The sequence below is a fragment of the Desmodus rotundus genome, chromosome 8 (genome assembly GCF_022682495.2).
Source record: "Desmodus rotundus isolate HL8 chromosome 8, HLdesRot8A.1, whole genome shotgun sequence".
Taxonomy (NCBI): Eukaryota; Metazoa; Chordata; class Mammalia; order Chiroptera; family Phyllostomidae; genus Desmodus; species Desmodus rotundus.
This window is the reverse complement of record NC_071394.1, coordinates 100062776-100084297: the sequence shown is the minus strand read 5'-3', so window position 1 is coordinate 100084297 and position 21522 is coordinate 100062776. Positions and strand designations below refer to the sequence as shown.

The following is a 21522-nucleotide window of genomic DNA, read 5'->3' as shown; positions in this document are numbered from 1 at the left end:
GTTATGATTCCTCAACATCTGTCCCTGGGTCTCTGGTCTGTGATTCACTCACCAGCTGAGCAGCAGCTGCAGCACCCACCTCAGGAACACACCTGCAGGTTTTCAGAGAGTAGGGTGCCTTTGGTGGAGCTGAGGCTTCGAACACCAGGGATGGCATTGGACATGCTTGGTGTGCCTGCATTCTCCAGTGATTCCTAAACAATTGGGAATTAAAGTGTTTCTCTTCCCCCGAGGAAAGGTCACTTTGCCTAATTCCCTTCTTTCTTGGTTGAGCTATGCATCAACACATTTATTTTTGCTTCCTCCTGGCTTGCTCATTTTTCAACTACAGTTTGTCCCTGCAGTTCTAGCAGAGGGTTAATGCGTGTTTCTCCTTGATCATATATCCACATTTATGAAACCCTAATTAGGCATTTCCTTTAGCTGCCTTCATAGATTACTTGGTGCGAGAAGTCTGCAGGCATAAACCTAGTCTGAGCTAAAAGCCTGTTGGATATCCAATTAGAAGCTAACTGGGGAAGTTTCTAATCATTCATACCTCTTGAGTCTTTCTCCCCATTCACAGAAGGCCCTTCCCTCTTGACCTTGGATACTATAAATCTTGCCATCTTTAATGACCCACACTAAAATGAGATGAGTGTATCCCCTTCCAAAACAGGAATTTGTCCTTTCTTAGTGCTTAATGTGGTAAGGGTACAATGCATGAGCACTCTCCAACTCTCAGGGCAAGAGTCTAAATTGGCACAACCCTTTGCAGAAGAAAACCAAAACATTATGTGTCAAGAGCCTTCAAAATACCTCTCACCTTTGACCCAGTAATTCCACTTCCAGGAATCTTTCCCATGGATCTAATCAGAAATGCAGACAAATATCTGTGCACAAAGAAATTCATTACAGCATCATTTATAATTGCAGGTACATATGAATACCTGATAATTGGGGAATATTTCAGTATATTATAGTATATCCATATTTTACAGCCATCTAAAATGAAGTTGGTAAAGGCATTTTAATGCTGATATTAAGTGAAACCAGCACACTTTCAAATTGTATACACAGTGTGATCCAAGCAGACCTTTCCGAGCTGTTGCTTCACAGAATATTTACAGGAATGCTATAAATAGAAAAGGTCCATTTTCCAGCAAGGTTGGAATGTTATTATAGGCATGTACGCTGAGGCTGCTGGGAGTCTTAGATATGCTAATGAAATTTGAAATTAAAAAAACAACGAAGCTGGGTGTACAAGGTCACTATTTTTATGCAGGCCACCATGGGGCCTGCTCCTCGCACTTCAGAAAAGCTGGGGAGGGGGGCTGCCTAGGAAAGACTGTAATGTTGAGAGTCACTGCTGCTGTTGAGTTATGGAACTATTTTACTTCTCCCTTGGAATTTTTTATACTGTTCTACAAAAATGTTACAAGTGTTATGAAAGAAAGCAAGCCAAAGGATCGCCCTCCAACCCGCTTCGGCAGACTCAGAGTGAGGCAGAGGCAGCTGGCACGTGGATCCAACAAGGCAGTCATGCTCCAGAGGATGTGTCCTGTGTGGGTGGTGATGGCGGCCAGGATGAGGGAGAACACTGGGTCGGCCTGGTTGACTCTCAAGCTCTGCCTACATTTCAGAGGGCATGGGGTGTGGTCAGGGTCCTTCTGTACTCTGAGCCTGACCAGAGGGTTCCTCATGCCTCATAGAACATCCCCAGGATGTGAACCATATTCCAGGTTCTGGAATATGCTGCCTGGCTATTGATTGCAAACCTCATGTCCAGGGTGCATTGGGCCTCCTTGGGTTGGATGCTTCCTCATTTATATACTCTTCCTAGTTCCTCCCCCTTCTATCACCCCTAGACTGTGGCTCCAGCTCTTCCTTTTTGCCACATCTACCCCCCTGGATCCACTCCACTGCAGCCACACAGGCCCAGCCTGTGCGCCCTGCTCCCAGCCCAGTATCTGGTCTCAGGCATTGAGCAGGAGGGGAGTGTAAATTGGGTTAGGGCCTCCAGTGAGGTGAAACAGGCACTGAGCTGTAAAACCAGTGGATTGTCACAGGACTTTGGAGACATCTGCCTGGGCCTCTTCTGCTTATCTTCCATGGGCCCCTAAAATATTCATCAGCTTTATCAGACTAATGGGCTTCAAAAGGAGCAATTTTCTGAGACATGAGACAGGACAATATAAAAAGAACATTAAGGAAAAAATTCTTATTGCAAAATGAAAGGGAAAAGATCATTTAGCATCCCTGTTGGTGTTATCTATTCATGAGAAACAGCACATTTAATCCAATGTGGGATGTAGGGAGGGCTTTGATGCCCTCACCTTGGGGTCACCTTCATGCAGAACTCATCTGTCTCTGCTGTCACAGATGGCAGGGGCCATGGAGACAAGAAGATACAGATGAGAGACATTTCAGAGGGTAATTTCACAGGATGCAGAGGGATTACAGGGAGAGAGAGTGTGGAGGAGAGAGAGTCTAACATGACTCCCAAGGCACTCGCTTAGGGGATTGGAGGGAGGGGAGCATCATTCTTCAGCCATTCTTCCTTTTATGCTTTCTATCCCCCTTCCCAAGACACCCAGTCTTGATTTCTATTTTGGATCATGCTGTGGGAGTTTAGTCCCTTGAGGTCAGGAATTGTGACTCCCTCCTAGTCTCCAATGTCCCTCCCCATCTATTAGGGTTAAGTTTTGGTTACCAGCCCTAAGACCACAAGTCTCAGGAATAAAATGTTAAGAGGGGACATTAAGAGTAAGAGTGTTCTGCACCAAGTCCAGACCAGGGGGACATATTTTCGGTTCTTCTCTGCCTCCCCAGATACTCCAAGGTAGGAAGACTATCTCTCTCAGAATTTATTTTGCTTGAGTCTAACAGAGCATGAGATTACAACAGTTCCATAGGCAAGCCTTACCACAGAGACAAAGACAAAGGGATTGGAGGGTTCCTGTTGTTCTGCATCTCATGTCTCTTCCTCTTCTCCTGTTCATTGACTCTCATGATCTTTCACTCCTCTTTAACTCCTAATTCATTACTCTTCCACTTTCTTCTTTCTTTGTTCCTTCTTTCTCCCCTTCTCTATCTTCATGTTCATTTCTACTTTTGATCTAGCTTCTTTCTTTTTATAGCTCCCTCTATCCCCAAACTTAGAAAAATAATTCCAATTTAACTTTTTCTCTACTAAAGAACTAAGAAAAATTTTTATATGAAACAAATTTAAGCTGATACCCTCACCTGTCCACCAACAGCTTGCTGGCTTATACAGCTGGCAATTATGAGAGCAAGATGACCCGCCCACAGTCAAATGTTTGCCTGATGGTTGTATTCTTGGGCATTCCTCTACCCGCATTGTTTGCTCCATCCTGTTTGAAGTGAGCTTCTATAAACTCAGCATGTACCAATCACTATGTTGATTGAGTTCTTTGCAATATAAAATTGTTGACCCAAAAATGCTTTCTCCCCTTTTCATAATCAGAATAAAAGCTTGTTTGATGTTTCATTGCATATTCAATTTTAAGTGTTGCTTCTCTTTCTTTTCATTAGATTTGTGACAAAGAGTGGCATTACTATGTCATCAATGTGGAGTTTCCTGTGGTTACCTTATATATGGATGGAGCAACTTATGAACCATACCTGGTGACCAACGACTGGCCCATTCATCCATCTCACATAGCCATGCAACTTACAGTCGGCGCATGTTGGCAAGGTAACCCCAAACCAAACCCTTCTTTCTAGCCCATCTGTGTACAATCCATGAAAGGTACTGATAGAGACAAGGGAAAAGTAAATGGTGTTGGAACTTACCAAGAAAATTTACTGTCACTAATAAAACAGGACTTATAAAAATAAGGATTTATCCAGATGCTAAGCTTGTGTAATAATACAACACTTGGCTGGAAACCAGATTTTGATTTTAGATCAACATGAGCAGTTCCATGGTTGCCTCTGATTACTGATGCCTTTTATCACTCTGGACCCTCATCCAGTTTCAAACTGGAGCTATGAGTGAGAAAAGGCTGAATATAGAATCCTGTATCAAAATGGCCAGTTGGCTCTGCTAAGCTCCACATTGGTCAGGATCCAAAGACCTTCCTTTATCCCCACACAAGTTGTCCAAGCCCCCAACCCTCTGTTCTGGGAGCTCACAAATATGCAAGTCTGTGGGAGATAGATTTCTCAGAGGCATGGAGCCATGGGAGGCTACTCTAAGCCCTTTTCCTGCTCACTAAGGACAGAAGCTCTTTGTTTCCTTCCCAGTCAAAGCTCTGCCACTCCTCACTTCCTTTCCTCTAATACACAAACCCAGGCTAATCTCCTGTTTGGAATTAGGAAACCAGCTCTCCAAGGAATAGGCATGTAACATTTCTGTCTCTCACTCAGATCCATTGAACTCTGTTTTTGCTCCCTTAAGGGCTATGGTGCTTTGAAGTACCAATGAGAGAGCAGAGGAGAAGGAAAACCCTCCCCAAATAGGCAGATTAATACTATGAGATGACTCAACCTCATGTTGATGGATTCTGTGAAAGTTACTAAGATTTGTAACTGTGACCATTCACCATGGAAGACTGAAGGGAGAGGTAGGCTGTGGTGTAAGAATATGCCTTCAGAAGACCAGCCAACCAAAGGGTGAACTAGCGGAGACATAGGCCCCTCTGAGACAAAGAGTGGCTTCTGGACCATTCCATGCATGAGAAGATGAAAGTAAGTGCACATAGCACAGCCCTGGGAGCAGTAGGAATACAAAACTCAGGAGGGAAATAAAGCATGAATGAGGCAAGGGAAGAAAATGCGTTCCTGAACTGAGGTCACCTACTTGACGTCTGACATGTCACATGATAATAAAAAGTTCATTAAACATTTCAACAGAACTTGATGAAAGTTTCTTCAGTATGGCAGAATTACCTAGGATATCAGGAAGCAGAGACTGTGTCATCTGGCAAGAGTCCATGAAACTAATTAGTATAGCAAGACATTGATTTAGAGGTTTCACAGGACTCATTAGTCACTGAACACAGCTGCACTAAAGCAATGGCCCCCTGGTGTGGCTCAGTGCCCCAACCAACACCACAGCAAACCTACAGATTTTTTGAAACATAGCCTGGATACTTCCCATGATATAAGAGGGTCCTACTCACATCCTCACCATGAACCTTATTATGACTTTGCATAGGGGCCCTCAAAGAGCACAAGCAGATTCCTATCACCCTACCCTGCAATGGATACCTGCCCCCAGTTCTACAAGGCCAGCCACTACCACTGCTGACTAGTTTCATGCTCACTGGGCAGGGAAACAATCCCACTCAAATAAAAAGCAATTTCATAAAGAATTAATACGATCTCTTTGAATCAAAATAGGCTAAGTTCATATTCACTGAAAATCAGTAGAGGTTCTTCTCTGCTTTTACTTCAGTCTGTATCCCAGGCAGACAGAGCAGGCACATTGCTGGATACAGAGAAAGAAGAAAAAAGAAAGCATGATGAATGGTGTACAAGCTCTTAAAGTTTTCAACTACAAGTGACACCAATCGTTTTTACTCATGTTTTATTGGCCAAAGCAACTCATGTGGCCACACCTAAGGATAGGGAAGTGAAATCTGCAATGTGACTGGAAGAAAAACTGAACATTTTATGAACACTGATGAACACCACAGACTGTCTACATAGTCAACAGATATTTGTTTGACTGCCCTTAGCACATTAAAAAAAATATAACCACTCTTCCCTAAATGAGACAACCCAAAAGTCCCACCTGTTCCTGGCTCCCAGCTCAATGTCTACACTTTATGAATGATTCCTAGTGATTTCTTCATCAGGGTGAGATGCATAGGAGGCTGTATACCTGGCACAAATGTGGCTTCATTTGATCTGGATAGACACCAATAAAATTATTTTTCCACAACCATAATTGCCATCCTCTACACACACATACACACATACACACACTATGAAACAGTGAAATGAGATAGAATAACTAGAAAACACTTGCAGTAAGAAAGAGGGAGAACTTGAGGAATACAGCAGTCTCTGATCCATAACAATTCTGAAATCACTCTGGGAAGATGCTGTATAGGCTGCTATTTGAGAGTAGGGCGGGTTGTCTGTGAACCTGGAATCCACGCTCTGTCAGGTGTTTCCTTTTCCAGTATCCTAGGCCACATCTGAAGATCGAATTGTCACATCATAAATAGCAGCTCTCATATCATATCTGATTACAATTTATTTAAAAGCTATTTTGTTAAAGTGTTTTTTAAACATTAAACCAAAGTACATATTTATTTTATAAGAATGTGGGAGAAAGAATGACTACTAGGGTATTCACTAAGTATTTCTGTCCTCTTCCCAGGTAGATGCTAGGACCACTCGTTCTTGGAGTTAGGTGTAGTCATCTGACTTGCTTTGGCCAACTAAATGTGAGAAGTGCCTTCTGTCATTTCCTGGTGGATACTTTAAAAGCCAGTGTTGCAAGGAAACTCTTTACATACATGGAATGTTTACAGTCATATCAGAAGGCGCTATTAGTCACAGCTTGTAGATAACGAAACTGAGCCTCTGAGAGGTGAAGTAGCTTATCCAAAGTCACCCGGCAAAATCAGCCTGACCCCATGTCTTCAAAGCATGTCTCCTTTCACTGTGACTCACTGTCCCCATTGCTAGTTGATCATTTTGTTGATGTGATGACATGTCTAGAAAAAATGCAGGAGTTGATGTGTATTAATACAAACACTATAAACCCTTTACCCTCTGACACATCTGACAACCCTGGAACCAGAAAGTCACAGGAGTTCTGATGTGGACACCGGCCTGCAATGTCTGCAGCATTGTGGCTGAGATGAGACAAATTCACATGGACTACTGAGTCCTGTGGAGGAAAAGGGACGGCACAGCTACTCTCTCAAGGGGAGAGTGCCTTAGAGTGCCTTGGCCACTCTCTCAAGACAAGAGCACCCTGACCCTTGCCTTGACAGGCTTTTATTGCTTTTCTGGGCACATTACATTGAGGATGGTCATCATTTACTATGCACAGGTTCGCTTTAGGTGGTTACCTTTCACAGAAAACAAAGGAGAGGATGTTGCTAATTACATCCAAAAAGAAGGATATTTGCAAATATAAAGGGAAAAGTGGTTGAACTGGTTACACTTGTCCTTGGAAGGTTTAGCATAGATTTTAGGAAGTTACTTTAAATATATGCAGTAAACATTTGCTACCTCAATTCAGGGTGGGGGAGTTTTAGCAAAAGCAAGCCTCATAGTGGCCTAGGTACAATGCAGGCCTGATCTCCCCAGGGAACCTGCTCTTTCCAGCACAGGGCTGCACCCACCTCCAGCATTGTTTCAGGCTTAGGTCGAGCTGGGGAAATAAGGAAGCCAAGAGATTAGGAGATTTCTTGCAGACAGAATGAGGACTCAGGCTATGTCAAAGCCAAGGGGTGAGGATTCATCACCCCCTTTTTCTATAGCCCCCCAAGTCCTTCCCTGAGGGCCCCCTCATGATCGTGCCTGTCTTAGGTCGTTCCTCCCTTGAGGAATCTTACTCATCACTGGCTAACTGATCATGCACTGGGGGCCAGGCAGGGTGAAGCAAAGTGGGCAGAGACGGTGCTCCTGCCAGAGAGATAAGCTTCATCTCCTCAGTGGCTTAGGGTCCCAAGGTCTCTCACTCAGCCTTAGCCATGGGGGGTTACAGCTTCTGAAACCAGGCAGGGCAGTTCCCAACAGAGTTCTGCATGCCCTTTGCTAATCCCCTGCTATATTCTTCCTTAAGTGGCCCTACAGAGATGAAATAAAAATATAGTTTATGTTTTGGAGACAGAAAGTTCTGAGTTTGAGTAAAATCCAAATCCCAGCCCTGCCACTTACAAACTGTGTGGACCCAGCAGAATTCCTAACTTCCCTGAGCTTTTATTTTCTTACCCATAAAACTAGAGTGATACCTACATCACAGGGTTGTTATGAGTTAGGTGCTGGGCACACGGAGTGTGCTTGGCATGTTTGAGTCAAATGAAAGTGTAAATTTGAAAACAGTTGTGGCCCTCCCCTACACCCACTCTCTGTTCCTTGCACTTAAACCCAACGTGGTAGCCACTTTGGAAGACCTTGGTACTCTCTGGCTTCTGTGATTCCAGCTTTCCACAGCTCCTTGCATGCCCAGGACTAATCCTCACACACAGACCTGCCTTCTCAGCTCCATCTATAAATCAGAAAGAAGGTCACCGAGGCTCAAGAATAGTCAGAAGACAAGTACTAGAAGATAGGGCCTGTGGGGTAGGCAAGAACCTGATCATGCGTACGTGGGTTTTGGAGAAGATTTAGGTATCTTCCCTGAGAGGAATGACAGTCCATTAATAAACTTTCAGCATGGGAGAAAATCTTTTGAATCTTTAAAATTGGGCTTTATAGGATGAATAGGAGTTCACTAGAGAGATAAGGGAGGCAACAGCATATGCCATGGCAGGGAAGTGTAATGCATTCCTGCTCAAGGCGCCTTATCACTGGAATGTGCATGGACCAGAATGAGTAGAGAAGAGGCTGGGAAAAGCAGTTGAGAACAGACCATAGGATGACATACTGCCTGACTGAGGAGCTTGGATTCACATGAATACTTACAACCTAGTTGGAGCCACATTTTGTCTTGGAAGGACACATCAAAAGCTCTGTTGGTAGGACATGGTGCTGTGAAGTTAATGGCCTGCAATGTGGCCCTTATCTCAGCATGTTTCTAAATCTCCCAAAGTCCACTTACGTATATGCTTTAAGCCCTCTGTGTGGACCTCTAATTGGGCCTACAATTGTGGGGAGTTTTTTCAGGTGCTTTTGAGGTTGGCAAGGGAACTTGTTCACATTTGCAAAATGTCCAACCAGGCTTTAACAATGGGGATGGAAAATAATTTGAAAGCAGCAGCTTGTTGGGTGTTCCTGGGAGCTGGCTCCAGCACCGTTGCTGGGCAGCGCTTTGCGGCCCCAGTGAGCCTACGGTGTTCTTTTAGTGAATTTGAAGGCCAAAGTAATCAGTGGACCTTCATTTCACTGGTAGTTTTTCCAGTAATTAAAATTGAAAGTTCATTTACACTTAAGAAATGTCGCCAGTACAGCCTAAAACGTGGAGAAAAACTGCAGCCAGGATGGACCTCATGTCACAAAAGAGTCCTGCTTTCTCTCGGTGGCCGATGCATAGCACCTTGCCATCACTTCTGTGCTTGGTGTCACACTGTTCTCAGGACACACTCAGTCGGAGCTGACTCAGAAATTGCTGCCATTAAACAAATACCAGGTTCCTTGTCTCTTTCTGGGTCATGCCATGTGAGAAGATCATTTAAAAGAGTAATTGATTTGTTCTCCCTAAATCCCCTACTCACCCAGTTCTAACAACACAAATTCAAGGTCTACTCATACATAATAAAAATTGTATACTCACATCTGCTTCCCTCCGGACCTGTAAACTGGCCCAATCATACAGGTGCTCCAACCCTGCTGTCCATGGGAGTGACTCAGGAAGGCTGCTGATTGTGCCAGACCAGGCCTTAGGGAGCCCCAGGGTTTCAGGGAGGTGCCTTGGCAGGTGACACTTCAGGGCACCTCTCCCAGCACTACAAACAGTGCAGCTCTGTTTTATCTATTGTATGTGGCATGTGGACAAGAGTATTCTTGACAAAATGAGTAGACATGGCACTGCCTCAAGAAGCCACTACCCTGATCCTCATCTATTCTTGGTAGACTCATCACAGGTGTCCCTACTCAGGCTCTGTCCCTAGCAACCACCTCATCCCCACCTCTGTTGGGGACTGTCCTCTAGCATTCTTGACCTTGGCATTCCTCAAGCTTTTCCTACACCTTACTTTGATATCTCCCTTGTCTCAGATAAGGAAGACTCTCTACCCTAGCTCCCGGTCTTACTGAGTTCCACCCCCCACTTAACAAATGATGCATCAGGAGATTGAAAAGGGGATGGTTCTATAAATTAGAATCTGTTAAGGGACAAAACAGAACCCCCACTATGGGTTTTGGGAGAAGCCAAGGCAAAGAATAGGAATGGTCAGAAAAGGGATAAAAAGGCAGAAATAACCCTGAGAGTTGCAGTAATCAATAGCATGTGATCCTCAGCCAGAGGGGAGCTAGAGCCACCTGTGGGCCTGAGATCTGGTGTTCATTTCCAGGTCACAGCCTGCCAGACACTAAATGAGTGCAGACATGTGAAGTATATGCCTTTATTTAATAAGCTTTGTCTAATTTAGTACAAATTCTCTTAATAAAGTCTGTGTTCAATTTATTCTGCATCCCTAGGGTCTGTGCTCTGGAAGAAAGAGGCACGTGTTAGCATAATCTGCTTTATGTTCAGGTGGCATTTCCCAAAGAGGGCTTTATGAAGCTCCCGTGCCACAGGAGGCCCTTCCATAAGGAGGCCAAGGTCAAGTTTGGAAAACTGCATAAACCATTTCCACACCACCTCGTTGGAGAGTCACAATGCATGTTAAGTTATTAAAAGCTCTCAAAAGCCCATCAAGAAAGCAGTCTGTTTACATTACTTAAACTAAATTCTTTAATCTTATCTCACTGTTGAACTCACTTTTTGTGAAATAGTGCTCCTGGAGCACTCTTTGGAAAACAACTCACTGGCGTTAGTAATGCAGGTCTCCATCCCCCACCAGCTCATGAGTTTGCAAAGGCAAGGACTGTCTGCTCTCCCGGATTCTCCTCTCTTCACCTGTCCCCTGCTCCAGGACCTGGAGAAGGTCAATAGCTCTTGTTTGTTTAAGGTCTTGTTTGTTTCATTGCACCCCATTTCCAGATGATTTTGACAAAAGTGTATGGTTCATGGTCTGACACACAGGAATGACCAGCAGGTTTCTCTTAGCATTGTCTGTAATTTTAAAAAAATCAAGATTGCCCTAGGCCTCAGAGTTAATTTCACATGAGCATGTATTGGTTTAAAGGCAGTACAGATTAAATCAGCTTTAAAATTCAGTGATTTGTGCCTGTAAACTCAGCATAACTGGGTTAGAATTCTAACTTTATACCTTTTTCTGAATATTATATCAATTAGAAAACTTGATATAGGATCTTAGAGAAAAAGCAGTATCATTTTAGCTTCTCCAAAGGACACACCAGAGGGGAGAAAAAAAAGAGCAAGAGGCCACTGAAAAGAGAGACAGAGAAGCTCGCATGATGCAATCCTACCTAGGAGTTCCCAGGTCCTTGATGCCACCCGAACTAGCTGCCACCTTTGAAATCCTGCTCTGTGCTGACCTCTTAGCATCTTTTCTTTTAACAGCCCCTGTGGCGTGGGTATGATTACAATTCCCATTTTGCTGATGAGAATACAAAGATGCAGAGAAGATTTGTACCTTGGTAAGGGTCTCATGGAGCCTGGATTTGCACCCGGGTCTGTGCCCCCAGAGCCCCCACCCTTAATCGTGCCGCCACACCACCTCTGCTTCTAGGGTCATGTAAAGTCAGATGGTGCATCACAGCCAAATAAGGGAGGCTGGAGGATTCCTTAATCTGGGCTCCAATCCTTTGCCCAAACTTTCTGGGCATTTTTCCCACAGATCCTACAAAGTCAAGCTGAGGGCTAAAGGTAAGCGCAGGTCCCTCAGGCCCCATGCTTTAGTGTGGGAAGGGAAGTTGGGTGTCAGCACAGGAGAATCCCAGGCGCTCACTGCTGCTGCTTTAGCTGTTCGGAGTCTTTGAAAACAGTGTCCTGTTTCTGCACTCCTCTGTGCTCTTCATCCTCTCCTTCTGGAGGATAGAGGGGATAAACTGGGTGATATATGAGGGCCCTTCCAACTCCGTGAATTTAGGTCTCCAGAGAACTGACTTTTGAGGTCATCCAAAAGCTGCATGTTTTATGCGCTTAGAACATGCTATATAAATGTTTGCTGGAAAGGTGAGAGAGATGGATACACAAAACCTGAAGGGTCAGGAAAGCCTGCTGAGAATGTGTCATGGCAGCGATGGTGGCAGCTCATCGGTCTCCACAAGTCACCTGCGACCGGCAGCTGCAAGCCCCCGGGGTGGTGGGGGCAATGTTAAAGCTGCAGCTCACGGGGGTCTATTACACACTTCACTTCATCTTGCGTTCTGTGGATGTCTGTATCGCTGAAATGAGAAAATGGGAGAAAGCAAGATTTCAGATGGTCTTACATTTGCATTGCTCAAAATTGATACCCAACCGTCCATGAAATTGTGTTCATTGAGAGGCGTCCCCATCAACCAGCCATGCACAGAGCAGCTTCTGGCTCGAGCAAGGGGGAACGTGGCCCCCAATCCTTTCTGTGTGTCTCTCAAACTAACTAGCTATGGGAAGGGCAGCAGGAAAGAAAAGACCAGCAGCAGCCTGTACACGCTTTGCAAAGGGAGGAGACCCCGTACATTTGTACATATTGATCCTTTCCTCAGACTGAGAGGGAAGTGGACATTACTGATTCAAACGCTCTTTTCAGAGTGGGTGGGCATTCCCTCTCACTTGAGAGAAAGCTGAGGGGGAATTCATTCCCTGGGCAAACTCTGACTCACAAGAACACTGACTCTGTTACATCACATTTAGCAAATGCTACTATTTTTCAGGACAACCATGTTTCCCAGCAAACTTGGCCCAAGTCATTGGGAGTTGCTGCTGAACTCATTCAGTGTCCACAGAGCCCACTGTAATTGGAAATTCTCCCCCAGCAGTGTGTGGGTCCCAGCCTGTCCCCATCCTTAGGAAGCAGCCGAATTATTAGGCCTCCGAGAAGTCTGCCAAGAAATCTCACTGTGTGGCATGCAGATCAAAGGCTTGGGAGCACGAAGGATCTGAGTTTGAATCTAGGCTTCACTAATTTCCGGCTGTGTAGTCTTGGACAAGTAACCTAACTTTGAAAACAACATCTGTAAAAGGAGCTGAAAGTGAGTGGGGGAGAATCTGGATTCATAATGAAAAGAAATGAGTTTTTTTCACATCCATTTTAGGTTCATTTCAAGCCCTTATTCCATCCAAGTGAGGGAGACTTAACCTTGGCAAATTTGGAATTCTCCCATTCCCTTAGGGTGCCAGCTGACTTCAGGGGGATTTTTATATGGGGCTGGGGTGCGGAGGGGGCCTCCAATCCATCTTTCTATGCAGCTGTCCATTGAAATGGTACTCTGGTCATCCGTCACTAACGGTCCTTCAAGACTGGCAGCTCTTTCAGTTTCCTTGCCTTATTTAGGGCCATAGAGAGACTTCCACTGCTCCTCATGTTCTGTCTGTAAGACCATCTGTTTATCTGTCCGGACCCCAGGCCAGCATTCCCTCCCAACACGCCCCCCCCCGCCACAGCTCAGCCAGGTGGCAGGCTCAGGTGCCCCCACTCTGCATCTCAGCTGTCTGACCTGCCTTCACACCCCCCAGTCTGGGGAATCATTTCCTAGTCTGGGGGAATCCAGAGTCTCTTCCTCTGTTTTTCCTACAATGTGGAGCCATACCCAGATCTCCCCCTCCTCCTAAGAGTTTAGGCTTCTGGAAATGAAACTGGGGAAGAGACTCAGCTTCAAGCCCAGTCTGCTCTTCTCCTTGTCACAGCCTTCCCTGTGGCACTGAGCACAAGCCAGCGATGGAGGCAGGAGGGGAGAAATGAAAAGAATAGAGGTTAAGGTCTTAAAAGTATTATCTTTCTACTTAAATATTAAATAAAATAGACACAGACAGTGGTATGGGGGTTTCCAGAGGGCAGGGGATGAGGGAAGTAGTAAGGGTGAAGGGGGCCCAATACATGGTGATGGAAGATGATTTGACTTTGGGTGGTGGGTGCACAATGCAACATACAGATCACATATCATAGAAATGTACACTTGAAACCTATATGACCCTATTAACCAATGTCACCTCAATAAATTTTTTTAAAAGAATGAAATTAAATAGTATATTAAAGAACTTGCCATGTTTTAAGGGCCTCATAAATGATAGCTATTATTTTTTCCCCTGTGATCGGTTGGCCAATTATCTATATCATTGGTTTGAAAATTAATCATGCTCTGCCTTGGAACATCTATCGTATTGGCAATTTACTCTTTTATATTTTCCCAGTTTTTATACTTTATTTTCCCAGCTAAATGTAAGCTCCTGGAGAGCATGGTCCACATCCTATAATTAACTGAATCTAGCAGAAGGCAAGGCATGCAGCAAACACTTTAAAAATGTGTGCCGATCTAGCCTCAGGAATCCAAAATCATGCTCTCAAAGATTTAGAGGAGGTTTTTTGTATTAGAAATCAGGTTATTTTTTCCTTAAAATAATTCATGAGCATGTTTATATCTAAATGCTAACAGAGGGGCCATGTGGTACATGCAGACACTCTAGATAGTAAAAAGAAAGAGATTTTCAATGTATCCATTATATTTTAAAACCCGCATCACTACAACCCCTGAGTGCAAGTATATTTCAAATTTTATGCTGGTCTCCTATTGCAAAATGCTAATTGAATTGATTTCCTGGAGCTGCATCACTGATAAATAGAGTACATCACAGATCTGGGATTTTTGAGTCAAAAAATATTGAATGTGAATGCTTTGCTGAGAGAAAATAGTGTGTAGAAAAATGACAGCATCCATAAGAGTTGCAAAGTTTGGCCTTTAAGGATGGAGCTGCTGCGTGAGCAGTTGAGTGGAGTTCGAGGACATGGCAGAGTGGGCTCTCTCTGAGCCTCGCTGGACCGGGCTGGCCAGTATCACCAGGATGCCCCAGCTGGTCCTCTGCATGGATAGATAATACTCACACGATAAAGCCCACACTTCACCACTTCCTACTTTTGTTGCCCTAGGTACCTTAGTCCTCCTCTATAAGCTTGAATATGCTCATCTCTAACTATAGAATAAGTACCCCTCCCAAGAGTTTGCTGAAGAAGATTCAGTAAGATAATGTATGTGAGGACTTCACATGGTGTTAGAAACATAGTTTATGCCCAGTACATGATGGTCGGAAAGATGACCACAGGATGCCCTGGAAAGTGGCAGCTGTACCATTCACACCCTTCTTCCTGCAGGTCCACAACAGTGGACCATCATTAGGGCAAGAACATGCTAATGACTTTGAGGGGCGGGGATCTTTGAGGGCGTAGAACAGAAGGCCCCGAATTGGCTCCTCATGCTTTCAAGCCATGGCCATGTCAGGCCATCCCTCAAAGCCAGATCTGTTTAGAGTTCTCTGTGGACTTCTTTCATTTCCAAAGTGAGGTGTTTGGGGTGGAAAGTAACAACACTGAGTCAAAATGGCTCAAACCATAAAGATGGATGACGGGCTCCCCCGGCTGAGGACATCCCACAGCAGAGCAGTGGAGAGGCCCTGCTCAGCCTGCTCTGGCTCTCCCGGCTCTGCCCTCTGCCACGTATTGCCTTGGTTGTCCCCGGTCTGCTTGCAAGGTGGCTGCAGCAGCTCTTGGCCTTCCAGGGTGAGAGAGCAAGAGTGGGTTCTAGAAGCTTTCTGGAAAGAAAATGGAAGCTCTTTTCCCAGAAGCAGCCAGTCAGTTTCTCCTCCCATCTCACTGGCCTAAATTTGGTCTCATGATTATTCCTGAATCAACAGCCCTGGCTTATCGGATGCCAGGTGCTGATTGGCTTCACCTTGGTGCTGGGTCCCAGGTCCTCGCCTGATTCAGTCACTGTGCAATGGAGACAGGAAAACCTGATTAGCTTTGACTAAACAGAATCCACCCTCAGGGTCAAGGGTTTGAGTCAACCTTCCAACCTCAGGGTTGCCATTGCAAGCGGGCAAGCATGAGACCGATGTCAGAGAGACACCACAATGCCCACCACTTTGCTGGTATTTAACTGCAACTCTGCAAGCAGTGATGAAATGTCTGCTGTGTGCCAGACAGAGTGCAAGATGCTGGGGCAACATGGGGGCCCTGTGTTGCTTAGAGGAATAAATGAGCCACTTACGCAAAGTGCCTGTTGCACCCCTCAGCCCATAATACCTGTTCAGTGTTGTCTTCATTAAAATGCATGACGCGTGAGTGCCCCCTGCCATTTAAGAAACAGACTTAAATAAATTCCAGAAGTGTGCCAAGAGTGGTGAGAGTAAGCATGAGGGTGGCAGAAAGGAAAGACATCACCGGAAGAGTTTGCCAAAGTTCCAACCTCAAGAAGCCTATAGCTGGGTGGTTCTTAACCTTGACTTCATGCTTCACTCACCTGAGGAGCTTTAAAAACCCTACACTAATCGGTCTCAGCTTCTGGGGGTGAGACTCTGCACCAGGATCTGTCTTTCTAAAGGTCCCCAGGTAATTAAAATATGCAGTCAAGGTTGAGAACCACCTTTATAAGTGAGTGAAGACACAAAATACACATAAACCAGTAACTAAGAAGGCTGGGTGGTGAGGGGTCCATGAAAATGAACTATCAATGTTCCCAGGCTCAGGGGGCTGAGAGCAGGGGGAGGGCACAGTGGGCAGGGACTCAGGAAAGGTTTCTGTGAGCAGCAGGGGCAGAGGATGTGAAGGGCCTTAAAGAACCAGTGGATTTGTCTAATGTGAGCCGTTTGGAGGTGGTATCCCGATGTGAGGAGGAATGAGTGTGAGCAAAAGTCCGTGTGCAAAATAGAGGGTGTATCAGTTCAGACCCAATCCGGAGAGAGAAACCACACAGTAATTTGAACAGGAAAATAGAAAGAATCATTAACTGTAACACAGGATTGGAATAATGAAGGATTGGCTACTAAGAAGTAGAAAGAACTCAAGAATATAGGAATGCAGGTACCAGGAGCATCGACTCCCAGAGGGCTGAGATAGGGTGGTGCCCTAGGGGGATCCATCTGCCTCCTCCCCGCAGAGCTGAGGCCCAGACTTTGCTGGCAAGGCGTGGCTCACTGAAGGGCAGTGAAGTCACAGTGGTGTCACTGAGGCAGAACTTTTCGGAGATGTGCCCTCTGTGGCTTCAGGAAAGTCCTTCACAGGAGGTGTCTCACTGGAGCACAGTGTGCTGGGGGAAGGTGTGGCCCCGCACTGCAGGAGCCCAGTGTGAGGGGCACTGGGGAAGCCATGGGCCCTGCTGAGAGCACACAGGAGAACCAAGAGGTAAAACCCATAAGTGTCCCCTCCAAGCAAGCAGGGGCTCAGAGAGCTTACAAAACCTTCTCAAGGAATTAGCAAAGCCAAAGTTTGACCCCACTTTATCTCTCCTATCTGTTCTGCTTCTTCTCTGAACAAGTGGAAGTACAAGATCAAGGCTAAGTGTGTTGGTGTAGGCCGCCCACTGATGGAAGGGGTCTGAACTCAGGGAAGTCAGTGGGGAAGCCCTCACAGTGGAGGTAGAGATTCAAATGGACCTTAGGGAGGACCAATTTCAAAAACCATGGACAAAATGCAAGGAGGTGACTTCCAGGCTGGCTTTGCAACACAAGCCACGTTGGACAACATCACGTGCTGAAGACTGGACCCCAGCTCAGACAGAGCTCCGTGAAGGCAGCAGAGCACAGTGAAAAACAGGAGCAGAAAGTCACAGGTAGGACAGAATTGAGGAAGTCCTTATCGGCCAAAGGACCTGAATTTGAGCTGATGGGACATAAACTCATTTCGAGAGAGCCAGCGCCTATGGGTGTGGGGTTTCTGGGATTCTTCAAGCGCCTGCCAACCTCTCAGTGGAACACAGGGGAACAGATGCCAGCTTTGGAGTCAGACAGGCCAGGACAAGGGCGCCAGCTCCAGCCTTTAGCCAACAGTCCTGAGGCAAGTCCCTCAACCTCTCTGAGTCTCGGGATCCTTCAGGTGTCAGTTGGAAACAATGATTCATCTTTGCAGGCTTCCAGGTGAAGTCCCTAGCACATGGCCCGGCACACAGAAGGCTTTTTATCAATAGTAGCTTCCTTCTCCCTCTATTTTCACTCTGTAGGGCTTTCCTGTCTTCTAAAATAGTTTGTGTCTCTGAAAGTAACTATTTTAAAACTCAGATACTCCAGGATTCCTCAGTCAGGTACAGCTGAGAGTGCCAAGGTATTGGCGGCAAATGACACTGGCTTGTTGAGAATCTGGCCACAGTCGCTGTGTCCTTGGCTCCATAGCCAGATGGTGCCTTGAAGTGGTGTTTCATACCTCAGCTCCACAGGGCAAGTAACGGTGCTTCTTTATCTTTTAGGCGGAGAAGTCACCAAACCGCGGTTTGCCCAGTTCTTCCATGGCAGCCTGGCCAGTCTCACCATCCGCCCCGGAAAAATGGAGAGTCAGAAGGTGATTTCCTGCCTGCAGGCCTGCAAGGAAGGGCTGGATATTAATTCCTTGGAAAGCCTCGGCCAAGGAATAAAGGTAAAGAAGGAGCCAGCATCACCCCGATAAGGTTTATGAGAAGGAGGCTGCCCAGGGCCAGTGCACACCGGGAAAGGGAGTCCTTCCTGCGCACAGAGATGATGTCGGCCCAGGCGCAGCACAGCGGGGAGTTTAGTGACTGTGACTCCATGATGGACTCCTGCTGCCGTGTCCTGAAATTTCTAGATGAAGCCCTTGTGGATGAATAACCAGTTCACTACCCAAAAGCAGGTGTATCTTCAGTGTCTTCCTGAAGGGAGTTGTTATATTTCTCTTTTTCATTGGTTGATTGGTTGCTTTGTTGTTTATTTCCCTAAAGGAACCAAAGCAGCATGGAAGGCTACACTCAAAGCTATTTTTTAAAATAAAAACTTTGAACAGCATAAGATCCAAATTAGAAAGGAAGGTCAGTCCTGGTGGGGTGGAATTAGGAAGCAGATGCGGAGGTCGCTGGGCCTCTCAGTGTTCAGCTGAGACCCAGACTGAGCCCCCAGCGATCTCGGGCCAGCAAAGGGGTTGCAAACAGACTCACAACTTTCATCATTCGTGCAAAATAAAAATATTTGAATAATCCAAGAGAAGCAAAGCTGCATTCTGAGAAAAGCTCCTCATGAAGGGAGGGGAGGATGTGGCCAACTGTGCCTCAGCAAGCCCCTCCCTGACAGGAAGGGATGGTTCTGGCCTCACCTGTGTCTCAGGAGCACCTGCCAGGCTGAAGTCTCTGGGGCCCTGAGCAAAGAGCAGGAGAAACATCATGGTAGCCCTCACTCAGTCATAAAGGACCCCATCAGAGCAGGTGGTCCTCTAGCCTCCTCTCTGGAAGGCAGGTGGCCCTTCTTCTAGGGCCACGGGACAGCCCCCTGAGGCCCCAGTAGCTGTGCAGGTTCCTTTCTTAGTCAATGCCGGAGGAGGGTGTGACCATAGCAGGTTTCCCAGCCCACCTCCCATTCCCACCCGGTGCTGCCTACGGAGCCCTGCCCTGCCCTCCCAGCCCTGGGCCTGCTTCTCGCAGACGTGGAGGCCCCAGCCAGCACAGAGCCCTCTGACTGAAGCTGCAGGTGGGGCCTGTGCAGCTCTGATGTGTGGTAGACTGCAGGGGCTAGTGACCTGAGCACATTGTGCTTCTGTCTAAGTCATGGTTGAGTCAGCAAACATTCCTTGGACACCCATGTGTTCAGGCTAGGTAGAGGGACAGAAAAATGAATGTCCCAAGCTTCTTATCTTCAGGGAACTCAATCCTACTTCAGAGCTCCAGAACCTGGCGGGGACGGCAGTTAGGGAAGGCTCCTCGGAGGAGGCAAAGTCTGAGCAGAATGTTTCAGAATGGGTAGGAACCAACCAGGAAAAAGGCAGGGGTGGAGTACGGGGAGAGGACAGGGCAGTCACTCTAGGCAGAGCCAGGAGCCTGGGCAATGGCAGAGGGCCAAGGAACCCCGCGGTGAATGCTGGAACTCCAGGCCAGTGGTACAAGCGCCCAGCTTGCAGGACCGAAGGTAGAAAGTGTTACCAGAGTGGTAGGCAGAGGCCATGTTGTGGGGCCTTGTTAACTAGGTTTAGGTGTTTCCCTTTTTTTTTTTTCTGTCGGCACCAGGCAGCCGTGAAGTAAGTACTCCAGGCAAGGAAGCACGATCTGGGCAGGTGTGGGGCTCAGGATGCTCACCCTGGAGACTTTGTCTGAGGGCCATGATGGTAGACAGAGACAGGGTAAAGCAAGAATGGCATTAGAACACATTGTTTAAATACACGCACACACACACACCCACACATACCCACACACGTGTGCTTCAATAGCTCATCATCTGGCATTGAAGGAAACTCACAAGACTGCCTCCTAGTGGATCGGCAGCCTGTTTTATAGCAGCTGGTCCAGGCAAGCCCTTCACAGCACACTTCACACAGACATCCCCCTTGCAGAGCTGGGGGTCGGACCCTGACCCACTGTGCGTGTTGTCTCCTTAGTGTTTTGTCAAGCCAGTGATGCAGGAGTCCGTCATCCAACCCTCCCTCCCCTCTTTGCTGGATTCTGGATTTGCTCCCCGCCCCTGAGTGGGTCTCCTCTGCGCCGGATCATCCCATGGGGGCACAGTTTCTGGCTTCCAAACGCTGCAGAACAAATGAAACAAAGATGCTGAGCTGAAAAGCCACACATCTTAGACTTATAAACAGACAACCATCACAATTCTACATAGCAGCTGTAGCCTAGGAAAAGAGGAGGCGCTAGACAAAGTGACACAAAAAGCTGTAGGGGTGGGGAGGCTAATCTGACTTTCCAGGATACCGCCTGATACAACCAGTCACTGCACAGGATCCTTTCACATCCTCAGGGTGCGGCTAGCGAGAACTGGGGCACTGTGTGAGAGGTTAATGATGAGACACAATTTACAGTGCACCCACCGGGGCTATTTTAAGTTCATTCTCCCTATTCCCCACAACAAATTAAAGAGTATGACCCCATTTCAGAAATAAGGAGATTGGAGCTCAGGAACTTGTCCAAACTTGGATTAGAAGACATTCTTAAAATTATTATAACTACCTGTCTGCTTGCCTGCCTGCCCTCCATTTATCCCTCATTTTGTTTCTGAATAGTGAATATTACTTTCCCTACCAGTTCCTGGTCCCTTCCCTCCTCTCTGGCTATTTCAAAGAAGTGAGGTTTTCCTGCAATTAAGGAAACTTCCTGTCTGTTCTCAGGGCCCAACTCATTTCCTCTTTTTTACTTGTTTTCCCCTGGATCATGCCTATTTATAAACATCTCTCCAGCATGTCTGGCATCATTAGGTGGTGGGGGTGGTGGCTGTCTTGTATAGACACAAGACACTGTGGAACAGCCACATTGCTGAAGAGTACTGTGTTCTGAACCCCGTAGCGTGGTCCCTGCCAGGTTGTCAGCGGCATAGTGTGGAAGAGTGGGAAAGCGCAGGAACTCTGGAACAAGACAATCCTCAGTGCACATCACAGTGTGGATATTTACTAGCTGGGTGGCCTTAGGCAAGGTACTTCTGTCCTTTAAACCTTAATTCCCTCACGTAAAAATGGACTTAACATTATTTCACAGTGATGTTGTAAGAATTGAATTCTGTGTGTATCTCTGCCTATATACTATGTATCTATCTATATATGTATATTCTCTCTGTACCTATATGTACTATATATAACATCTAGATATTAGATATAGCAAAGATATACATATAGGTGAGACATAGACGCAGACACAGATGTAGACATAGACACAGATATAGATACAGATGTAGCTATCCCCTAGCAAACCTACTAAGCAGGCTCTCAA

The 21522-nt window shown here is 46.2% G+C and overlaps 1 protein-coding gene across 1 annotated transcript in view; it reads left to right on the top strand.

Annotated features, from left to right (window-relative positions):
• CLSTN2 (calsyntenin 2) overlaps nucleotides 1-21522 on the top strand; it is a 582773-nt gene that overhangs the window by 538215 nt on the left and 23036 nt on the right. The window contains exons 9-10 of the mRNA XM_053929711.2: nucleotides 3535-3697; nucleotides 18070-18236. Coding sequence (XP_053785686.1) covers nucleotides 3535-3697; nucleotides 18070-18236 — 330 coding nt within the window. The remainder of the gene's footprint in view (nucleotides 1-3534; nucleotides 3698-18069; nucleotides 18237-21522) is intronic.